The sequence below is a fragment of the Thamnophis elegans genome, chromosome 6 (assembly GCF_009769535.1).
Source record: "Thamnophis elegans isolate rThaEle1 chromosome 6, rThaEle1.pri, whole genome shotgun sequence".
NCBI classification, from domain to species: Eukaryota; Metazoa; Chordata; class Lepidosauria; order Squamata; family Colubridae; genus Thamnophis; species Thamnophis elegans.
Genome location: NC_045546.1, coordinates 80712639 through 80731983, shown reverse-complemented (window position 1 = coordinate 80731983; position 19345 = coordinate 80712639). Strand labels below are relative to the sequence as shown.

Below are 19345 nucleotides of genomic sequence, written 5' to 3'. Positions count from 1 at the left end.
ACCTTAAATTACCTCACACACACCACTAGCATGCATAAGAATATGATGTAAACTTGTTTTTTAAAAGGCATCTTTGGTTTGCGTTAAAACAACTTCAACACACGCAATGTTCTGATTGCACCACAAACGCAGTAGTCATCCTTACCTTTCACAGAGGCTCTGAGTTTTATAAATACAAGCATGATAGTGTAGAATAATCATATCCAAGGACCAGTGGTGGGTTTCAAAAATTTTTGGAACCTCTTCTGTAGTGTGGCCTGCTTTCCGGGTCCACTGGTGGAACCTCTTCTAACCGGTTCGGTAGATTTGACGATCCGGTTCTACTGAATAGGTGCGAACTGATAGGAACCTACCTCTGATTCATATAATGCCCTGAAGTGCTTTACAATACTTTCTGGGTGGTTTACAATGTCAGGATATTGCATATTGTAACAATCTGGGTCCTTGTTTTACCAACCTCAGAAAAATGGAAGGTGGAGTCAACCTTGAGCCCATCAGGCTTGAACTCCAAACTGTGGGCAGCCTGCAGTACTGCATTCTAACCACCCCAACACCGTGACTCATCAATAATCAATAATGAGGTTATGATAGCATGCTTAAAATCAGGGTTATAGAATAGAGCCAATTCCCCTTGAACCCCCTCTTGAGTATGGCTTAATCTTTGAACTAATCGTATTTCAACGAAATAAAGTTAAACAGTTAAAATGTAATAGTAGAAGTGGGTATTTTGAATGTCACCATACGCTTGCATTTGAACCATAGTTGCTTGATCTCCATATCCAAAGTTGGAGCATTGATTCATGTTTTAGATGCAGATTTTTTGGTCCCATGAAACAGCAGCAGACACCATTAAGCATCTGCTGAGAATATATGTTGAATGTGAAGAGCGTATTTTACTCGTTATATTAAAATTATCAGTAAATGGTCTTATTTAAACACTCTGTTGTATGTATTCCTTTTAAAATTCTAGGTATAAACCATTAACTTTCTGTTGTTTAATGTTTAACAGATTGAGCGTATTGATCAATTCTTCTCTGCTGGAGGTTTCCGCCATGTCATGTTTTATTATCAAGACATGGAGGGACCAGAAATAGGTATGCAAAGAGATGCCCGCAGTACTATTTTCTCAGATGGTGAGGATGATGACTTAAGTGTATTTATAAACTGCTGGTTCATGTAAGGCAGCAGTTTAGAAAAAGTAAAAAAAATATGATAAAACTGAAAGACAAAACCTACAATACAACGAAACCATTTAAAACAGCAGACACCAGCTTAACCCTGAAGGAAAAGGAGTGAAGAAGAAAAAACACTCTGCCTTGATTTCTTTGATATAAAAGGAAGAAGGGTGGAGAGAGAAAATCTTTGCCAGGCTTTTAAGAGTCTATTATTGTTCCTTGAAATAATAAAATAGAATTTCAGAATTCCTTGAGGAGCCTGTTTCCCGATCTGGTTCCTTCAAGGGACTGCAGCTCTTAATATGGAAAGCTGGACCCCTCAAAGCTTCCTTTTCCACTAGCTGTCAGTTTTATGCCTTGATAATTCGGCCTTTCCTTCATCAGCTTGGAAGATTATAAACAAAATCAAAGTATATTAAAAAATTGCTGAAGGCGATGCATTTAGATTTCGCCTAGAACTAGCAATGTAAAGGAAAAAAACTCGAAAAGAAAATCCAATATTTTGAAGAGATCACAAAATGCCCTTATCTGTGATGTGGGATACTCCACTGATTCAACATCTTCATAAAACCAGAGGGGTAGATAATTCCAAATTAATATTCAGACTACAAGAAGATTCTGCAGAGAAATAGGTGATATTTTGGAGGCCAACCCAATGTAAATAAGCACCACTTCCCAACTTGTATGATAAAAAGGTAGATAGAATTAGATGATGTGATCTTAACAGTACAGGAATTACAATAGGATGCGGACATGAAAAATAGTACGAATTCCTGATAAATGTTTTGCTTTTATCTACATAAATGACATAATTTTTTCTCCCCTGTGTAGGACATGAAAGTTCAACCGGAACTAATCCTGTTTCTGCTAAAGGCAAAAAGACCAAATTATTTGTGACCGAGGGAGATGATGTCGCTTTAACTGGTATATGTGTTCTTCATTAGAACTAATCCTTCTAAAGCAATTAATGCTGACAATATTCATCGTGTAAGTTTTTTCTATATGTATCTTTGATCACGTGATTATAAGAAATTGTAGTATTGCCTGTGGTCATCCGTTGTCTTGTCAATCATATAAATTGCAATTAGCAATATAATTTATGTCTAAGTCAGCTTCTCTCTGTCTCTGTCTCTCTCCGTCTCTGTCTCTCTCTGTCTCTGTCTCTCTCTCTTTCTGTCGCTGTCTCTGTCTCTCTCCGTCTCTCTCTGTCTCTGTCTCTCTCCGTCTCTCTCTCTCTCTCTGTTGCTCTCTCTCTCTCTCTCTCTCTCTGTCTCTCTCTGTCTCTCTCTGTCTCTGTCTCTCTCTCTCTCTCTCTGTCTCTGTCTCTCTGTGTCTCTCTGTGTGTCTCTGTCTGTCTCTGTCCTTCTCTGTCTCTCTCTGTCACTCTCTCTGTCTCTGTCTCTCTGTCTCTCTCTGTCTCTGTCTCTCTCTGTCTCTTTCTGTCTCTCTGTCTCTGTCTGTCTCTCTGTCTCTCTCTCTCTCTCTCTCTGCCTCTCTCTGTGTCTCTGTCTCTGTCTCTCTCTGTCTCTCTCTGTCTCTGTCTGTCTGTCTGTCTCTGTCTTTGTCTCTCTCTGTGTTTCTATCTGTCTCTGTCTCTGTCTCTCTCTGTCTCTGTCTGTCTGTCTGTCTGTCTGTCTTTCTCTCTCTGTCTCTCTGTGTCTGTCTGTCTGTCTGTCTGTCTCTCTCTCTCTCTCTCTCTCTCTCTCACACACACACACACACACATCATTGAACATTGACCATACTGGCTTGAAATATGAGTTGTAATATCAAAAGGTGTGGAAAGCACACCAAGCTAACAACTCTTAATGCTTTTCCCTTTTCCATCATCAGGAAGTAGTTTTCAACATGATGGACACGGCAAATGGCGGTTTGCTAAACAGTGTCCAGCATTTGCTTTCTGATATCTTCATCCCAGCTTTGAATACTATGAACTATGGATGGGGAGATGAGCAGTTCCCAGAAAGGGGCTAACATCAAGCAGGACTTCATTGCATCCCTGGAGGGATTTGTCAGTGTCCTTTCAGGAGCTCAACAGAGCCTGATGGAGAAGGTAAGCTTGTGTTTCTTTCAGCTATTTCTGCCGGGAAGTAAAGGAACTAAAGAACAATGCGAAAGTGCATATCAGTATTAAATCTACCATTGCTAAAATACTAAAAATGTATTTTTAGAAGAACGTACACAAAAGTGAGCTATTAATTTAAGAGAGTTTTTAGCAATTTTATTACTGTTGATGTTTTCTTGTCTATATAAATCTTTCAAGTGCAGGAATTCTGAACTGTTCTTTATCTTTTTTTTTGGGGGGGAAGGAAGGTATGGTAACTGTTGTGACTCAGCAGATGTCTGCTGTGAGTCTTTTCAGGATACAAGATTCATTATGCAGCTGGGGCTTGTGAGAGGCAGGTTTGGAGATAAAAGGACGGATGCCGCCACGCCCTAGTCGCAGGAGTCAACGTACGTTCCTTCGTGGGTTTCTTGGTTCGTACAACATTGCTTGTTACACTTGGATAAGTGCTTTGGTGTTTCATGTAAACCTGATTCGTGGAGACTTTGGGAAGAGTGCATCGCTTGTAAGAGTTTTGTTTTGCATTCTTGTCGGAGACTTGTATTTATGTTATTTTTGGGCTCGAAGCCAGTTTGAACTGAGAACTGAGAAAGACTTCCTTTTAAGTTTGTCTGCTTGCGTTTGTTAGAGCCATGAAGGGGGGACAGAACAGGTAACTGAAACAGGGATGATCATATAATGGCTTTTATATATCTACATCTCTCTATATATATATATTATATCTAGCTGAACTGTAACATAAAATGGATTAAAGGAGCAATTGTATAAATAGATACCTGGGGGAAATCTCATTGAATTAATTGTCCCTTCAAAATACAGGTTCTTCTTGCTTAACAATGGCAACTCGGACTGGAATTTCCATTGTTAACAAGATGGTTGTAAAGTAGGACGTCACATGGCCACATCACTTGGCAGCTGCAAACCCAGCAGTCTTAGTTGCTGTTGTTAAGTGAGGGTTGTGGGTCATTAAGTGAAAACCTCATGTGATTGAGACTTGGGATTTCTTGCTGGCTTCCAACAAGGAAAGTCAATGGGGAAGCCGACAGGAGCTTGCAATTTCCAGTCACAACCTCAAGAGTAGAGAAATGGAGAAAAAGCAGAGCTGATTACGTCAATAAGAATATTCACTTACATATCATATTTAAAGACTGCACAATTCAATATCCTAACTCTTTTTATAGAGAAAAGATGTCATTCTGTATATTTGGAAACAGAACTAATATATCAATCAGATATAAAGTTTTGGTTCATTACACACTATCTTCAGTCCATTTGAAAATTAATTTAAGGATAATTTGATGAATGTATTTGGTAGCAAGGAAGGATCAAGACTACATTTCAAAGGATATTCTTATTGTTTTATATATTTAGTAACTGATAACCCAGCATTGCCTGGGTATTTGTTTATAGGAGGAAAATGTCCGGACCAAACATAATTTTTAATGTTGGATTTCTCCCCGTTACCAGAGGGAGCCCCCTTGTGGAGTACTGTGAAACGGTTACCACGGCAACTTCACTGCGCTGCACAGTATAAGCCATTTTAAGGCAGTACAATAGAAGCCATTTTAAGGCACAACAGGCTGTATCTTAACAGAACACACCCCCAAAGGGTTTTAGGAGTGTCTCACCCTTACAATATATGTTTCCAGAGACTATGTACCAACTTTGGTTGAAATTGCTTTAAGTGTTCCTGAGTTATGCTGGAACATACATACGCATACGCACACACATACACATACATGCGTTTATTTATATTATATTATTATATTATATTATATTATATTATTTATATTAATTATATTATTATTTATTATATTATATTATATTATTTATATTATATTATATTATATTTATATATATTATATTATATTATATTATATTATATTGTATGTATTATATTTATTGTATTATATTATTTTATATTTATTTATTGTATTGTATTATATTTATTATATTATGGATTTCTTAACCACCCAGCTCCATCAGAAAGAGGTTCCAGGCGCTGTACAATATAAACCAGAGTTGTTGAGAGTTAGGCAGCAAAGCAGCATAAATTATTATTACTACCTGATGTTTAAAACAATTATTTTCTATGAATTATGGCAGCAAGAATTACTAGAGGTGCCAAATATGCTCAAGAACTATTATCTCTAAACTATATTCCTGGCAGCAGGGTTGAACTATTTTAGATGGCAACAGGGATTGCATAATTTAAATGTCTTTCCATGCAAAGCAAAACAACCCCCCCCCCCCAAACTGTGTGACAGGATATGGAAAACGGTTAATTCCTTCTTCCTAAAGCCCTTTTTTTTGTTGTTGTTATGTGGAAGAACTTCTATATTGATACATTCAACTGTAAATGTCCTACCTGCAGGCAAAAGTGATTTAGGGTCTTAGAGACAAAATAGAAAGAACGATAACAAATTTCTTTTTTGTTTGTGGCAGATCAGCTTTTAATATAAATAGAATATGGATGAGGAGACTCTTTGAACTTCTATCGGAAGAAACTCAAAGTCTAGCAGACAGCCCATTTGGAAGGCAGAAGGGCAATAATATTATTCTGGGGTTTTCAACTGTAACTAATATGCCGCTGTGCAGAGCAAAATAGCATGGAATAATATGTAGATAACCATTGGCCTTGCATACCAACACCTTGGGCTAACCTTTGAATTATGTAGCCATAATTTCTTAGGCAGAGATATTGAAATGTATAGAATAATTGCCTAATACATAATTTAGGTGGTCCTGAAGAAGTGTGAAACCTATGATCTGGAAACGTTAAAAGGACCAGCTGATTTTCTGGTGGCAGCAAATAGCATGGAGACTGTGGAACGAATAGAAGCTTGCATGAAAGTGTGGATTAAGCAAATTGAACAGGTACCTTTTTGGATGAATATTCCATTGCATACGGAGTGCTACATATACAATATCTAGCTGCTTATCTTTCTCACAGAGACAGAGGGGGGAAAAGGGATTGCCAAGCACATTATTTCACATGCACGATTCTTATTCAATACTGTCTCTGGAGCGGTTGTTAACTGTGATAATCCCTTTTCTTCTTCTGTAGCTGAAAGACACTCATGGTGTGATTTGCAACAGGGAATGAGCGCTATAAAACAGATTAGGCTTTTCCCCCATCCCAGTATGAATCAATTACTGTACTCTCCTATCTCCAGTCCAGTTTACTGTTTACTGTTTACTGTTTATTAAATTTATAGGCCGCCCAATCCCAGAGGACTCCGGGAGGCTTACAGAAACAAAAATTAAGAAAGATTAAAAACAAATAAAACAACAATTAAAAAAAAGACACAACATGCACCCAATCTAAGCGGGGCTGGACCTCAATCCAGAGGTCAACAGCCCGAGGCCTGCCGGAATAGCCAGGTTTTTATAGCTTTTCGGAAGGCCATGAGAGTGGGTAGGGTCCGGATCTCTGGGGTAGCTCGTTCCATAGGGCCGGAGCAGCAACAGAGAAGGCCCTACTCTGAGGCATTGCCAGCCGGCATTGTCCAGCTGATGGCACCTGGAGAAGGCCCATCCTGTGCGATCTTATCGGTCTTAGGGAGGTGTGTGGCAGAAGACGGTCTCGTAGATATCCGGGTCCTAGGCCATGTAGGGCTTTTACAGTAGTAGGAAGACCAAACTAAACTGAAACGACTAAATTAAACTAAAACCATATTAAAATAATAATTGTTTAAGATTATTGTTTTCTAGAGTTCTTTGCTTTCATATAGAGGTAGCCCAGATTTTTGCAGCCAGATTAGCTTGACCTTAAGAATGTAGAAACTCTGTACCTCATTATGTTGAACCCAGTTTTTATTTCAGAGGTTGATGAAAACCTTGTGAGTTGAGGTGGCGCAGTGGTTAAATGCAGCACTGCAGGCTACTTCAGCTGACTGCAGTTCTGCAGTTCGGCTGCTCAAATCTCACCGGCTCAGGGTTGACTCAGCCTTCCATCCTTCCGAGGTGGGTGAAATGAGGACCCGGATTGTTGCTGGGGGCAATATGCTGACTCTGTAAACCGCTTAGAGAGGGCTGAAAGCCCTATGAAGCGGTATATAAGTCTAACTGCTATTGCTATTGCTATTTCTACCCGTGGCTTTATTAATTAGCAGTATGCTAATTCTTGATGCTGCAATCATCCTTTTTAAAAATTTAGGCGAATGAGACTATGAGAATTTTATAGGTTAGCATTGCCAAAATTGCAGCAATTGCAAGCAGACTGCGGATAATTCCCTGCCATATTTTGAATTTATTTAAGCGAGGTTGATCTAATGCCAATGGCGTGATAGGCAGCTTATCCAATTACAGTGTACATTTAGTCCTTGATTTATGACCATAAGGGAGGGAGGAAGGAAGAGAAGAAAAGGTCACATGGTTTCATGTTCTAGGAATATTGCACAAACATTCTATTTTAGCCAAAGTACCATTTGGTTTAAATTTTAGGTTATTGCTGAAAATAACCAGCTACGGAAAGAAGCAGATGACCTTGGACCACGAGCTGAGCTGGATCACTGGAAGAAGAGGCTATCCAAATTTAACTACCTACTGGATCAGCTCAAGACTTCAGATGTAAAGGCTGTGCTTGGTGTGCTTACAGTTGCTAAATCAAAACACCTGAAGGTGTGTGAGTTGGATTATTCCGGAACAATTTATATTCTACCTAAAAACAACATTTTTATACCAGTGCATACATATTTAAAATCCTGCTGCCCAATAAGCTGAAAGACTTACTCTGAAATCTTATCACATTTCAGAATTAAAGTACAAAATATGAATTTTAAAAAGCGGACAGCAGAAATTATGCTTCTAAAAAGGCTTTTCTTTTTGTCTTCCAAATATACAGGGGAAAGCTGCAGTTTGATATAATGAAACATAACATTCTTTTGAATTTACTAAAACATATACCCTAAAATACAAATGACTTTGCCGGATACTTTAGCTAAGGAAAATAATCTCCTGGTAGAACTCCTACCTCAATTTTAAGTATTGAAATCATAGATCGTGATGGTTAAAATGTATAGAACTCCTGTGAATTTTAACCAGCATGATCTATGATTTCAGCACTTAAAAAGTTTCGGTCCACATCTTTTAGAAGCTGCCAAGCATTGCCTGCAAAAATATTTTATTGCTGTCATTAAATTGGTGTGTCTAACTCTTGTGAGATTTAAGAAAACTTCTTTTCTAAAATTTGAATTTGAATTTATTGGCATTTGTATGCCGCCCACTCCCTTGGGACTCTGGGCGGCTTACAGGCAGACAAAACATATAAAAATTAAAAATAAATACAATGGTTAAAATTTCACACCATGCATACTGTTAGAGTGGGGCTGGATACTAATCAACAGCCCCAGGCCTGCCGGAACAGCCATTTCTTAGCAGCTTTACGGAAGGCCGGAAGAGTAGTGAGGGTCCGGATCTCTACGGGAAGATCGTTCCATAGGGCCGGAGCAGCTACAGAGAAGGCCCTCCCCCGGGGGGCCGTCAACCCACATTGACCGGCCGACGGCACCCGGAGGAGGCACAATCTGTGTGATCATATTGGTCGTTGGGAGGTAAATGGCAGGAGGCGGTCTCTCTTAAAAGGGCCAGATGCCCTTTTAAATAGCATTTGTTTCATTTTCATTTCCAAAGAATTGGCGAGAACTGGATACCCGGATCACTGACGCAACAAACGAAGCCAAAGACAACGTGAAGTATCTGTATACCCTCGAAAAATGCTGTGACCCGCTGTATAACTCTGATCCCGTAAGTTTAAAAATGTCTGCTTATTGAACTGCCACATTTGCAAATAGGACAGAAATAGAGGAGCCGAGGTGGCGCAGTGGTTAGGCCTGATCTGCAGGCCACTTTAGCTGACTGCGATCTGCTGTTCAGCGGTTCAAATCTCACCGGCTCAAAGGTCGACTCAGCCTTCCATCCTTCCGAGGTGGGTGAAATGAGGACCCGGACTGTTGGGGGCAAGTTGCTCACTCAATTTGCTAAAAAAAATTGTAAACCGCTTAGAGAGGCTGAAAGCCCTATGAAGCGGTATATAAGTCTAATAATATAATAAATAAATAAAAGAAATGTCCAGATCACAAGTTAATTGTTGTCCGTGCAACTTTAACTCAGTTAAGTGAGTTATAACTTAATGATACACCCTATATTATATTGGGTAATACAGATTTCATATAATGCCTCAAGTCTTGGCAACTTAAAAAAATTACTTTATCTGGGCAAGGAGTGCAAGTACTATTTGGGATGATGACAGAAGCCCTAATGCCCTTAAGCTAACTGGATGTAAATGATGTTTTTTTAGGTTTTTTTTTTATTTTTTTTGTCATTTATAGGCCGCCCTTTTCCCTGAGGGGACTCAGGGCGGCTTACAATTCGTGGGAAGGAGTGCAAGACAAAACATAAAATATGTGAATAAAATAAAGTAAAACAGTAAAACACAACATTCATTCAACATTCGGGTGGGGCGGATTAGGATCTTATCCCCAGGCCTGACGGTAGCCAGATCTTGAGGGCTATGAGGAAGGTCTGGACGGTGGTGAGGGTTCGAATCTCCACGGGGAGTTCGTTCCAAAGGGTCGGAGCTGCTACTGAGAAGCTCTCCTCCGCGTAGTTGCCAGTTGGCACTGACTGGCGGATGGAATTCAGAGGAGGCCTAATCTGTGAGATCTGATGGGTCGAAGGGAGGTAATCGGCAGAAGGCGGTCTCTCAAGTACTCAGATCCACTACCATGAAGGGCTTTGTAGGTGACAACTAGCACCTTGAAGCGCACCCGAGATCAACAGGTAGCCAGCGCAACTCGCGGAGGATAGGTGTTATGTGGGCGAACCGCGGTGCGCCCACAATCACTCGCGCCCGCATTCTGGACTAGCTGAAGTCGCCGGATGCTCTTCAAGGGCAGCCCCATGTAGAGCACATTGCAGTATGTCCAGATCAATTGTTGTCCGTGCAACTTTAACTCAGTTAAGTGAGTTATAACTTAATGATACACCCTATATTATATTGGGTAATGATGTTAGTTAAATGAAGCTCTACATCACGATTCATCTTGTTAACGTTTCAGGTGATCATGGTAGATGCTATTCCAGGCCTCATTCATGCTATCAAATGATCCACAGCATCTCACGCTATTATAACACTTCCGAGAAGATAACTTCCCTCTTTGTAAAGGCAAGTTGGGCTGACTCTTCTTCAGAATTGGAATCCTGCAACTGTTGGCCATCGAAAACTGTACCGTAGAAAATAATAACCTATCTATTGATTTACTTATCGCATTTATACATCTCATTAATAATTTATTAACCTGTATGCCACCCTATTCCCAAAACTCTGTTATGCTTATCCATCTTTTTTTTTATTGAAAAAACAGGGTATAAATCATTAACAAAGATGTTCTAAAATAAACTTAAAGAAAGTTAGTATCATCTTTCATTTGAGCTTTAACTCCTCTTTGCTAGGCTAACTCTAAACAGATTATCATTTCCTCGCTTCTTCAGTCATAAACTATCTGGAATTTCTTAGTCCCGTATTTATTTTGAGTATAGTCAATCCATCTTCTCCACTCCAGTTTATATCTCTCGTCTGAGTGGTCCTTGAGATATGCTGCTATTTTAGCCATCTCTGCTAGGTTTGTTACTTTTAATGTCCATTCTTGAATAGTAGGCAAATCTTCCTTCTTCCAGTATTGTGCCACCAACAGTCTTGATGCCGTTATTAAATGCAAAATCAAGTTAGTCTCTATAACTGTACAGTCAGTAATTATACCTAACAAGAATAACTGAGGGGGTATGCTTATCCATCTTAAGAAATACAGACTTTCCTTAAGTAATTAATATATTTTTGAAATATAGAGAGGATTAAAAAAATTAATTAAAAAACAGGATCTGTTGAGCCCTAAAATGGAGATTATTGATAAATCATTTGGACTGATTATTAGGACAGATGAAATTGGTTTATCATTACCTCACAGCTAAACGTATTGACCTGTTGTTCTTACTTTACAAAAACTTAGTTGCCCTTATTAAACAGGTTGGTTATGTTAATTATAAACTGGAATGAAACAAAGTTTACAATGAAAAGTAATGAAACTCAGCAGCTGATCCAGTATAACCAGTAGTGAGTTACATGGGATTGTAGTTTAGCAACATGAGAAAGATTACAAGTTATCCACCACTGATTTAGCTGCTGGCTGTGAAGGAAAATGGACCTCAAAATCTCTTGGTTCCACACAATTTTTTTGAGACAAAGACCTATCATTCTACTTTCAGGTTACAAATCAAATGATAACAGCCTGCAAAGCTTATATTACTAATAACACACTTCAACCATTTGGGATCAACTGCAAGATGTAGTTTTGGAAAAAATACAAGCTGCTATAAGACTTAAGCAGGTAATATTTACAGTTGGTAGAAGACAAAGCAGAATACAACCCTTGGGTTAACTGGGGAAGGGCATAATTGGGACTTCACGAGGGAAAATAACTTTTAAGCGCCTATATGAGTCCTTAAAGTATTATGACCAATGTTGCAATTAATACTTATTCCCATTATTTATATCTTGGTTTATGTTGCTAAGGAATACCAAAACTGTTTTCACAAGACCAAACAGAAATTGGAAGAGAATCCAGCTGAACGGCAGTTTGATTTTAGTGAAATGTTATATTTGGAAAATTTGAAACTTTCCATCGCCGCCTACTTAAAATTATACATATCTTTGATACCATCACAACTTACTCAGTCTTACAAGACTCGAAGATGGAAGGATTAGAAGTAATGGCAACTAAGTATCAGGTATGCAGTATTTGTTTGTCTTAACCAATATTACCGAGGTCCAGAAAAATGCAATTTCTTTGGCCTCCAGATATTTTGGAATGTGTCATAGCAATTGGAACCACTGACCATTATAATGGTGGGAATGGGATATATAAATTTCAAGTGCAAATATATGAATGATTGCCTAGGAGAGTATTGTAGATAGAAAATTGTTGTGGCCCAGCAGGAGCCGTTGGAGCTGCCACCAGACTCCGACAGCGAGGGGCCCTATGAGTCGGCTCTGGAGGATGTGGAGGACCCTGGACAGGGTTCCGACTCCGAGCAGGGCGCAGAGAGGCTGGTTGGCCACCAGGAGGGGTCTGAGCCTTGGACCAGTGGGGAGGAGACAAGGGAGAGTGAGTCTGAGTCCAGCAGTGAGTTGTTCCTGGATGCCCACCAAAGAGCTAATAGGCGTCAGGAACAGTTGCGCACTTACAGGAGGTAATTGCACTCAACTGGTGGTCATTAGGCTCCTCTCCAGACTATAAAAAGACTACTTGTGCACACGCTCCTCTTGCAGAAGTCACACAGGAATCAATGTCGGAGAACATTGTTATGAGCTTGGCAGGCTGGATTGCTGCCAAGCCTTATCTGTGTTTATTGCTGCCCAAGCTTGTCTGTACTGGTTTGCTGTCAAGGACCAGTCTGTCTGTTAATTAAATGCCGTAACTCATCTTTGGCTCAGAGTGTACTTTGGTGTGGAACGAGGGGGGTCAGAACAGAAAATACTCTTTCTTTTCTATGATGGATTAAGAATTCTCTGAATTCTATGGAGTACCTCAGCTGAACTGTTTCAGAGCCTGCACATCCCATCAAGCTATGACATTTTATTTCTCATCTAGCATGATATGAACTCAGCTACTGTTTGTAAAGCATGATGAATGTTTTAACACCTGGGAAACAAGCCACTTTGACCTTTTCAGCAAGCTGTACTAAAACAAACTGTGATTTAATGTGAGGTATGAACCCAGCCGCTGTGGCAGCTGTTTGTAGAGTTAGCCTGCTCATTACTCTCTGCTTTAAAATCACCGCTTGAGCTGGTGGTTTGTGTTTGATATCCAAAACTAGCAACTTGCCCACATTGAATATGCTGAGTTCGTAAGTAAAACAGATTGCCCACTGAATTGGTTTCAAATTTTAGTAGCCCTACATAAGCAACTCTTAATGGCTTCCTGCAATATAAAGTTCTTGTGTTTTTAGTTAACTTAGTAATTTGTGTGTGTGCATGCTTTCAAGTAAGAGTTGATTCCTAATGATTGCCTGGACCAAGTCCCTGAGTTTTCTTGGCAAGATTTCAGAAGTGGTTTTCTATCGTTTTCTTCCTAGGGCTGAGAGAGAAGAACTGGCCCAAGGCCATCCAGATAGCTTCACATCTAAGGCAGGAGTAGAACTTACTGTCTTCAGATTTCTAGCCTGATGCTTTAATGACTACATCATAGAAAACATGACTGTGTCTGTGTGAAGACTCATCTAGGTCATGGGTACCCCAAAGGTGCTTTTTCCAAAAGGCAACTGGACTTTCTTGTCTCCCTCCCCTTTGAAAACATGTTGCTTCTCATCCAGGAACTTCTTCAGTTCAACTGAAAGAAGCTTCTTGGATGAGAAGCAAAACATTTTCAGAGAAAAGCACACACAAGACAGTCGAGTAACCTTTTGGAAAAAGCACCTTTCAGAAAAGCATTCCTTTCTATCGAAACAACATAAACATGATTATTAACTGTGGTTCTGAAACCTGTGAAATTTAGTTCATCGTTGCTGATACCATACTGTTTTGACCCCCCTCGTCCTACAGCAAAGTATGCCGAGCCAAAGATACTTTAAGGAATTTATTAAAAGACAGACAGGTCCTTGGCAGCAATCCAGCACAGACAAGACATGGCAGCAATCCAGCACAGACTAACCTTGGCAGCAATCCAGTCTGCCAAGCTAGCCACAAAAGTTCTCCAACTTTTAGTCAATGCATTGACTCCTGCAACGGGGCATGTGCACAAGCAGTCCTCTTATAGTCTGGAGAGGAGCCTAATTACCACCAGCTGAGTTCAATTATCTCCTCTAACTGCCTAACTGTTCTTTAAGCCTATTAGCCCTCCATTGCCGGGCATCCTGGACCAACTCCCTTGTCTCCTCCCCACTGCTCCAATGCATGACGTCAGGATCATACTCCCTTGTCTCCTCCCCACTGCTCCAAGACTCGGCGCCTCCTGGTGGCCAACCAGCCTCTCTGCGCCCTGCTCGGAGTCGGAACCCTGTCCAGGGTCCTCCACATCTTCCAAAGCTGACTCATAGGGCCCCTCACTGTCGGAGTCTGGTGGCAGCTCCAATGGCACCTGCTGGCCACAACACCATACTGTGGTTCCTTTAGTTCCCCCAAGGGTCAAATGGTCTAATTGCTTCCTTATGGCTTTCTGGTGGCAACACCGTTACTTTTATTTTCCTGTCTGGCAAATTTGACCTTATTGATGTAGAATTCTGGGTAGAACGTCCCATATTATTGCTGAATGCAAAACTGGCAATGGTAATTTCGTCCTAAAACTCCGTCTAGCTTTAAATGATACAATGTCAGTTGTTTTGGAGGGAAAAGAATTCTGTCTCAAGGATTAGAATTAATACAGAAAAACAGAATTTGCAGAGATGGCAAAATTGACTTGTTTGATTAGGGGAAAAAAACAATAACTACATTTGTCAGGTGCTGGAAAGTCTTTAAGGACCTTTTTTTTTTGCTGAAAATGGGGAAAAATGAAACAAGTAATTTATGGGTTTGGCAATTAGAAAGAATAGAATATGGAAGGAAGGGAGCAACCATATAGCTAGAGAGAGAGAGAGGATAAAACGTAATTGCATTTATGATTGCTGTAAAGAAGATTGAAAGCCACTTCTGTTTATTTTTATTTTTTATTTCTTTTTTTACTTGCCACTTTCCTTTATTTCTCTTTCTCTTCAAACTTTTTTTGTAAAAATTTCTTCAATAAAGTTAATGCTAAAAAGAAAGAGAAGTATAATAATAAGGATAATAAAAAAACAGACATCACAATTAAGTGCCCAATAAAAATGTGATCTATATTGAGGCTGAAACTTCAAGATCTTGACCTGTTCACTATGAACTTCCATTAACTTATGTCTATTCAAAAATGAAACTCAAACATGGCTTTGGATTTGTGTAAACATGGCATCTTTTTGTTATTCATTGAAAAAAGGAATAACATTCTTTTTTTTTCCATTCATCTCATTTTTCCCATCTTCATAACAAAATAGAAAAACCATGTGGCTCTTTAAAAAGTCATCTAATATGATTCTTAAAGTAGCTGTGTTGTTTTCAGACAGAGAGACATTATATATATAATGTCTATATATATATAGTCTATATAATGTCTATATATATATAGTGTCACAACCCCTGGTATGCCCAAAATGGGAGGAAGCAGACTGCTTCCATTCTCTATCGGCTCGTCACAAGAGACCATCAGGACAGAAACCCAATATTTTTACTGTTGCCTTTGTTACATTTGTTATGTGCTGATAAATAAATAAAGGGAGACTAGTATTGATCTATTTCAAGCTATTTAGCTCTCATCAGCTAGCCATACTCTTACTGGGATTTGAACCTGGGCTGTATTGCATCTTAGGCAGATGTATTAACCACTAAGCCACAGGCTCTGATCCGTTATTAGCTGAGCCAGGGAGAAAGGTATATTTTAAAGTCACAACCCCTTTATTTATTTATCAGCACAAATACTAAACAAATGTAACAAAGGCAACAGTAAAAATATTGGGTTTCTGTCTGGATGGTCTCTTGTGACGAGCCGATGGACAGAGAATGGAAGCAGTTAGCTTCCTCCCATAATTGGGGCATTCCAGGGGTTGTGACTCTAAATTATATACATACATACATACATACATACATACATACATACATACTTATATATATTATATATATATATATAAAATATCTATATCTATATCTACACACACACACACACACACACACACACACACACACACACACATATATTGCTTGAATCTATGACTTAGTAGAACTGCTGTTGTGTGAGTTCCAAAATACTTATTCTAAGACATTTTGAAAGGGTGTGTAATCACAGCACAGACATTTTGTCAACTCCGTTTTGGTAATTTCCCCCAAAGAATTCTAGAAATTAATTTTTTGATGTTATAAGGGATTTTGAGGTTTCACACAATTGCTTCTATCTAATGTAGTAAAATAGCTTATGTATTTTTATTTGTACAGACTGCAGCAATGAAAGAGCAATGGGAGGTAATTCGCAACAGGTCTATTAAGGTTATGATTTGCAGTGGTGATAATGATTCTGGGTTCTTCTGCATGTTTTCTGTAAGAAGCATTTTTATTGCATCAGAAAGTGTAACATGGATATTGTAGGAGATGACCTGACAAATATACTGTGCAAATTTGCATGTTTCAATACTTTGTTCCTTAGAAAATGAATTGTGTTTCAGAAAGGATTGGGTTGTAAAAAACATTACCTTGGAATGACGCAAAATAGTCTTCACATTATATATCTTTATTAAAGCACAAGAGATGATGAGAATATAACCTTTCAAATATTCATATTTCCAATGCATTTAGAGTATTGTTGCCACTATAAAAAAAAACAGTACAATTTCATAGATCAGAGGAAAACCGATTTTGACCAGGACTATGAAGAGTTTTGCAAGCAAACAAATGAACTACATGTAAGTTTGGTTCTTCCCAATGTCATAGTTTTCAAAATTTTAATAATTAATATTTTTTGGGTTGGTCTATTCATTAAAAATTTCTACAGCAAAAACTCATTTTAATGGACCACACTGGGGAGGGGGGGAGGGGCAAGTAGGAATGATCATTATTTCCCGATGTCTAATATGTACAAAAGTGCAATATGATTTTGATTATTGGATAATGAGTTATGTGGTCTTCAGAACAGTAAATACAAACATTTGGTGATCTCTAGATCTCTCTTTGCCTATGCCACAAGGGTACTCCAGTTTGACTAGTCCCTTTCTTGGCTACAATTGTACAAGAATGCAATGGAATCTTGGGGACGTATTCAGTATAACAAACTTGGTATAAGCAGCTGAATTCCTGGAGTTGGGAAGTAAATGTAACAATAATAGTTGCTTGTGTTTGACATATAACAAGTTTGTTGTACTCTCTGCATCATAGTTTAGGATTTCATAGTTTGTGTGAATTTTGCCAATTGTCATTTATTCAGTAAAAGCTTGGGTAAAAATGGCTAACGTGATTTTATAAATTTAGTGATTGTGCTTATCAACAGTCTCTATCCCTTTTTGCTTCTTTCTACAGCAACAATTACAGATGTTTATGGATACGACTTTTGAAAAGATTTTGAACACTGAAAGAGCGCTTGACACGCTGAAGAAATTTGAAAGGTTGAAAGATGATCATTTTTTTTACTTAGAGTTATCTGGAAAATAATGCTAATAATGCCAATATACTTTATAGTCTCTTTTGATTTTGAATCACATTTGGAAGATTTTGTTTTTAGTCTATAAAGCACCTATCTCTATAACATTAGAAAGGATTTTTTAATTGTTGAAAAAAAAAGCTAGCAGCAGGATGAGTGAAGTCCAATTATCTCAATTTCTGAAAATTGGGACATGCAAACCTAGAACCTATGAATCTAGAGGTTCTGTCAATTTTTTTTTAAAAAATATTGTTAAATTAATACATATAAAGGAAAAAGACTTCATTGAATAATGATAGTACAATGGAAAAATTAAACATACCATAGTGATTAAATCTCCACGTAATAATGAGAAAAAAGAAGAAATAAGAAAAAAGATCCATATGATAAGAATAATACTCATATGGACTTAATCCATTTGTTGACCTAATCATTAAATCTGGACCATATTTCAACATAATAGTCAATTTCAGGGTTTTTTTTTAGAAAGTACAGAGAGCTTAAAAGTAGATAACAAAATCATAATTATGGACCTAGAGTAGAGCAGAGTAACTTATTTTCTAGTAACATAGGATTATCATCTGCTGTATACCAAGCAAAATAATGCCAACATTGTCTGTAAGAGGAAAATATTCATAGTTTAGAAATTCAGCATCACGTATATGTTAATTTAATTTGGGAAATTAATCAAACCAAAACGAAGTGTGGGAACAGAATCAAATCATATAACGCAGTGGTGGGATTCAAATAATTTAACAACCGGTTCTCTGCCCTAATGACCATCTGGGTAGGTGGGGCTCGATGGTCATGTGACTGGGTGGGTGTGGCCAACTCAAGGTCATCAGTTCGATGGGCGCTTCGCCTTAGCTGTGACAATGGTAATAAGGGTTAACCAGAAAGGCAGTTTCTGTAAGCAGGTCAATAGAGATTAGGCTAGAAACACACCAGAATGTTTCCTTCCTACCTTCCTTACAGGATTAGCCCTGTAAAGTGGAAAAAAACAAAAGGAGATTTCTTCCAACAACCGGTTCTCTGAACTACTTAGAAAGTTACCAACCTATTCTCCCGAATAGGTGCGAACTGGCTGAATCCCACCACTGATATAACCTAAAGAACCTTCAACTTTCATATATACCCAGCATAAGATACCTAATGTCCATTCATTCTTAAGATCACACTGTGAGGCATGTGTGCTAAAAAATACTTTACCTTGCCAATCTTGGGTAAATTTAGCTAGCTAGCATGCTTCCCATAGGTTCTTTGAAATAAATATATGGCTTATTTAACAATTTCAGCAGACAAGAATAACAACACCTTTCCTTAAAAAAGTTATCTGAACACTTCCACAAACAAAATGCGTTTTGACAAGTAAAATTAAAAACATTTGGAATTCAAAACATTTGGAATCTAAAACTTATATTTTATAGTTTGAAAGAGAAGTTCCAACGTTACTGGTACGTTGTGGCCCAGCAGGTGCCGTTGGAGCTGCCACCAGACTCCGACAGCGAGGGGCCCTCTGAGTCAGCTCTGGAGGATGTGGAGGACCCTGGACAGGGTTCCGACTCCGAGCAGGGCGCAGAGAGACTGGTTGGTCACCAGGAGGCACCTGAGCCTTGGACCAGTGGAGAGGAGACAAGGGAGAGTGAGCCAGAGGCCACTAGTGAGTTGTTCCTGGATGCACACCATTGAAGAGCTACTAAGCATCAGGAACAATTATGCAATTAAGGAGGTGATTGTACTCAGCTGGTGGTCATTAGGCTCCTCTCCGGACTATAAAAAGCTACTTGTGCACACGGCCCTCTTTGCAGAAGTCAACGCAGGATTGAATGTCGGAGGACATTTCTGTGAGCTTGGCAGAC

General features: G+C 38.8%; 1 protein-coding gene across 1 annotated transcript in view; it reads left to right on the top strand.

Annotated features, from left to right (window-relative positions):
- Positions 1–19345, top strand: part of DNAH5 (dynein axonemal heavy chain 5) — a 178452-nt gene that overhangs the window by 4844 nt on the left and 154263 nt on the right. Inside the window, 17 exon segments of the mRNA XM_032220460.1 lie at positions 1010–1094; positions 2007–2106; positions 2108–2162; positions 3009–3121; positions 3123–3228; positions 5980–6117; positions 7687–7863; positions 8875–8988; positions 10302–10341; positions 10344–10408; positions 11506–11551; positions 11554–11627; positions 11813–11891; positions 11894–12027; positions 16649–16661; positions 16664–16755; positions 17366–17451. Of these exon segments, the coding sequence (XP_032076351.1) occupies positions 1010–1094; positions 2007–2106; positions 2108–2162; positions 3009–3121; positions 3123–3228; positions 5980–6117; positions 7687–7863; positions 8875–8988; positions 10302–10341; positions 10344–10408; positions 11506–11551; positions 11554–11627; positions 11813–11891; positions 11894–12027; positions 16649–16661; positions 16664–16755; positions 17366–17451 (1517 nt within the window).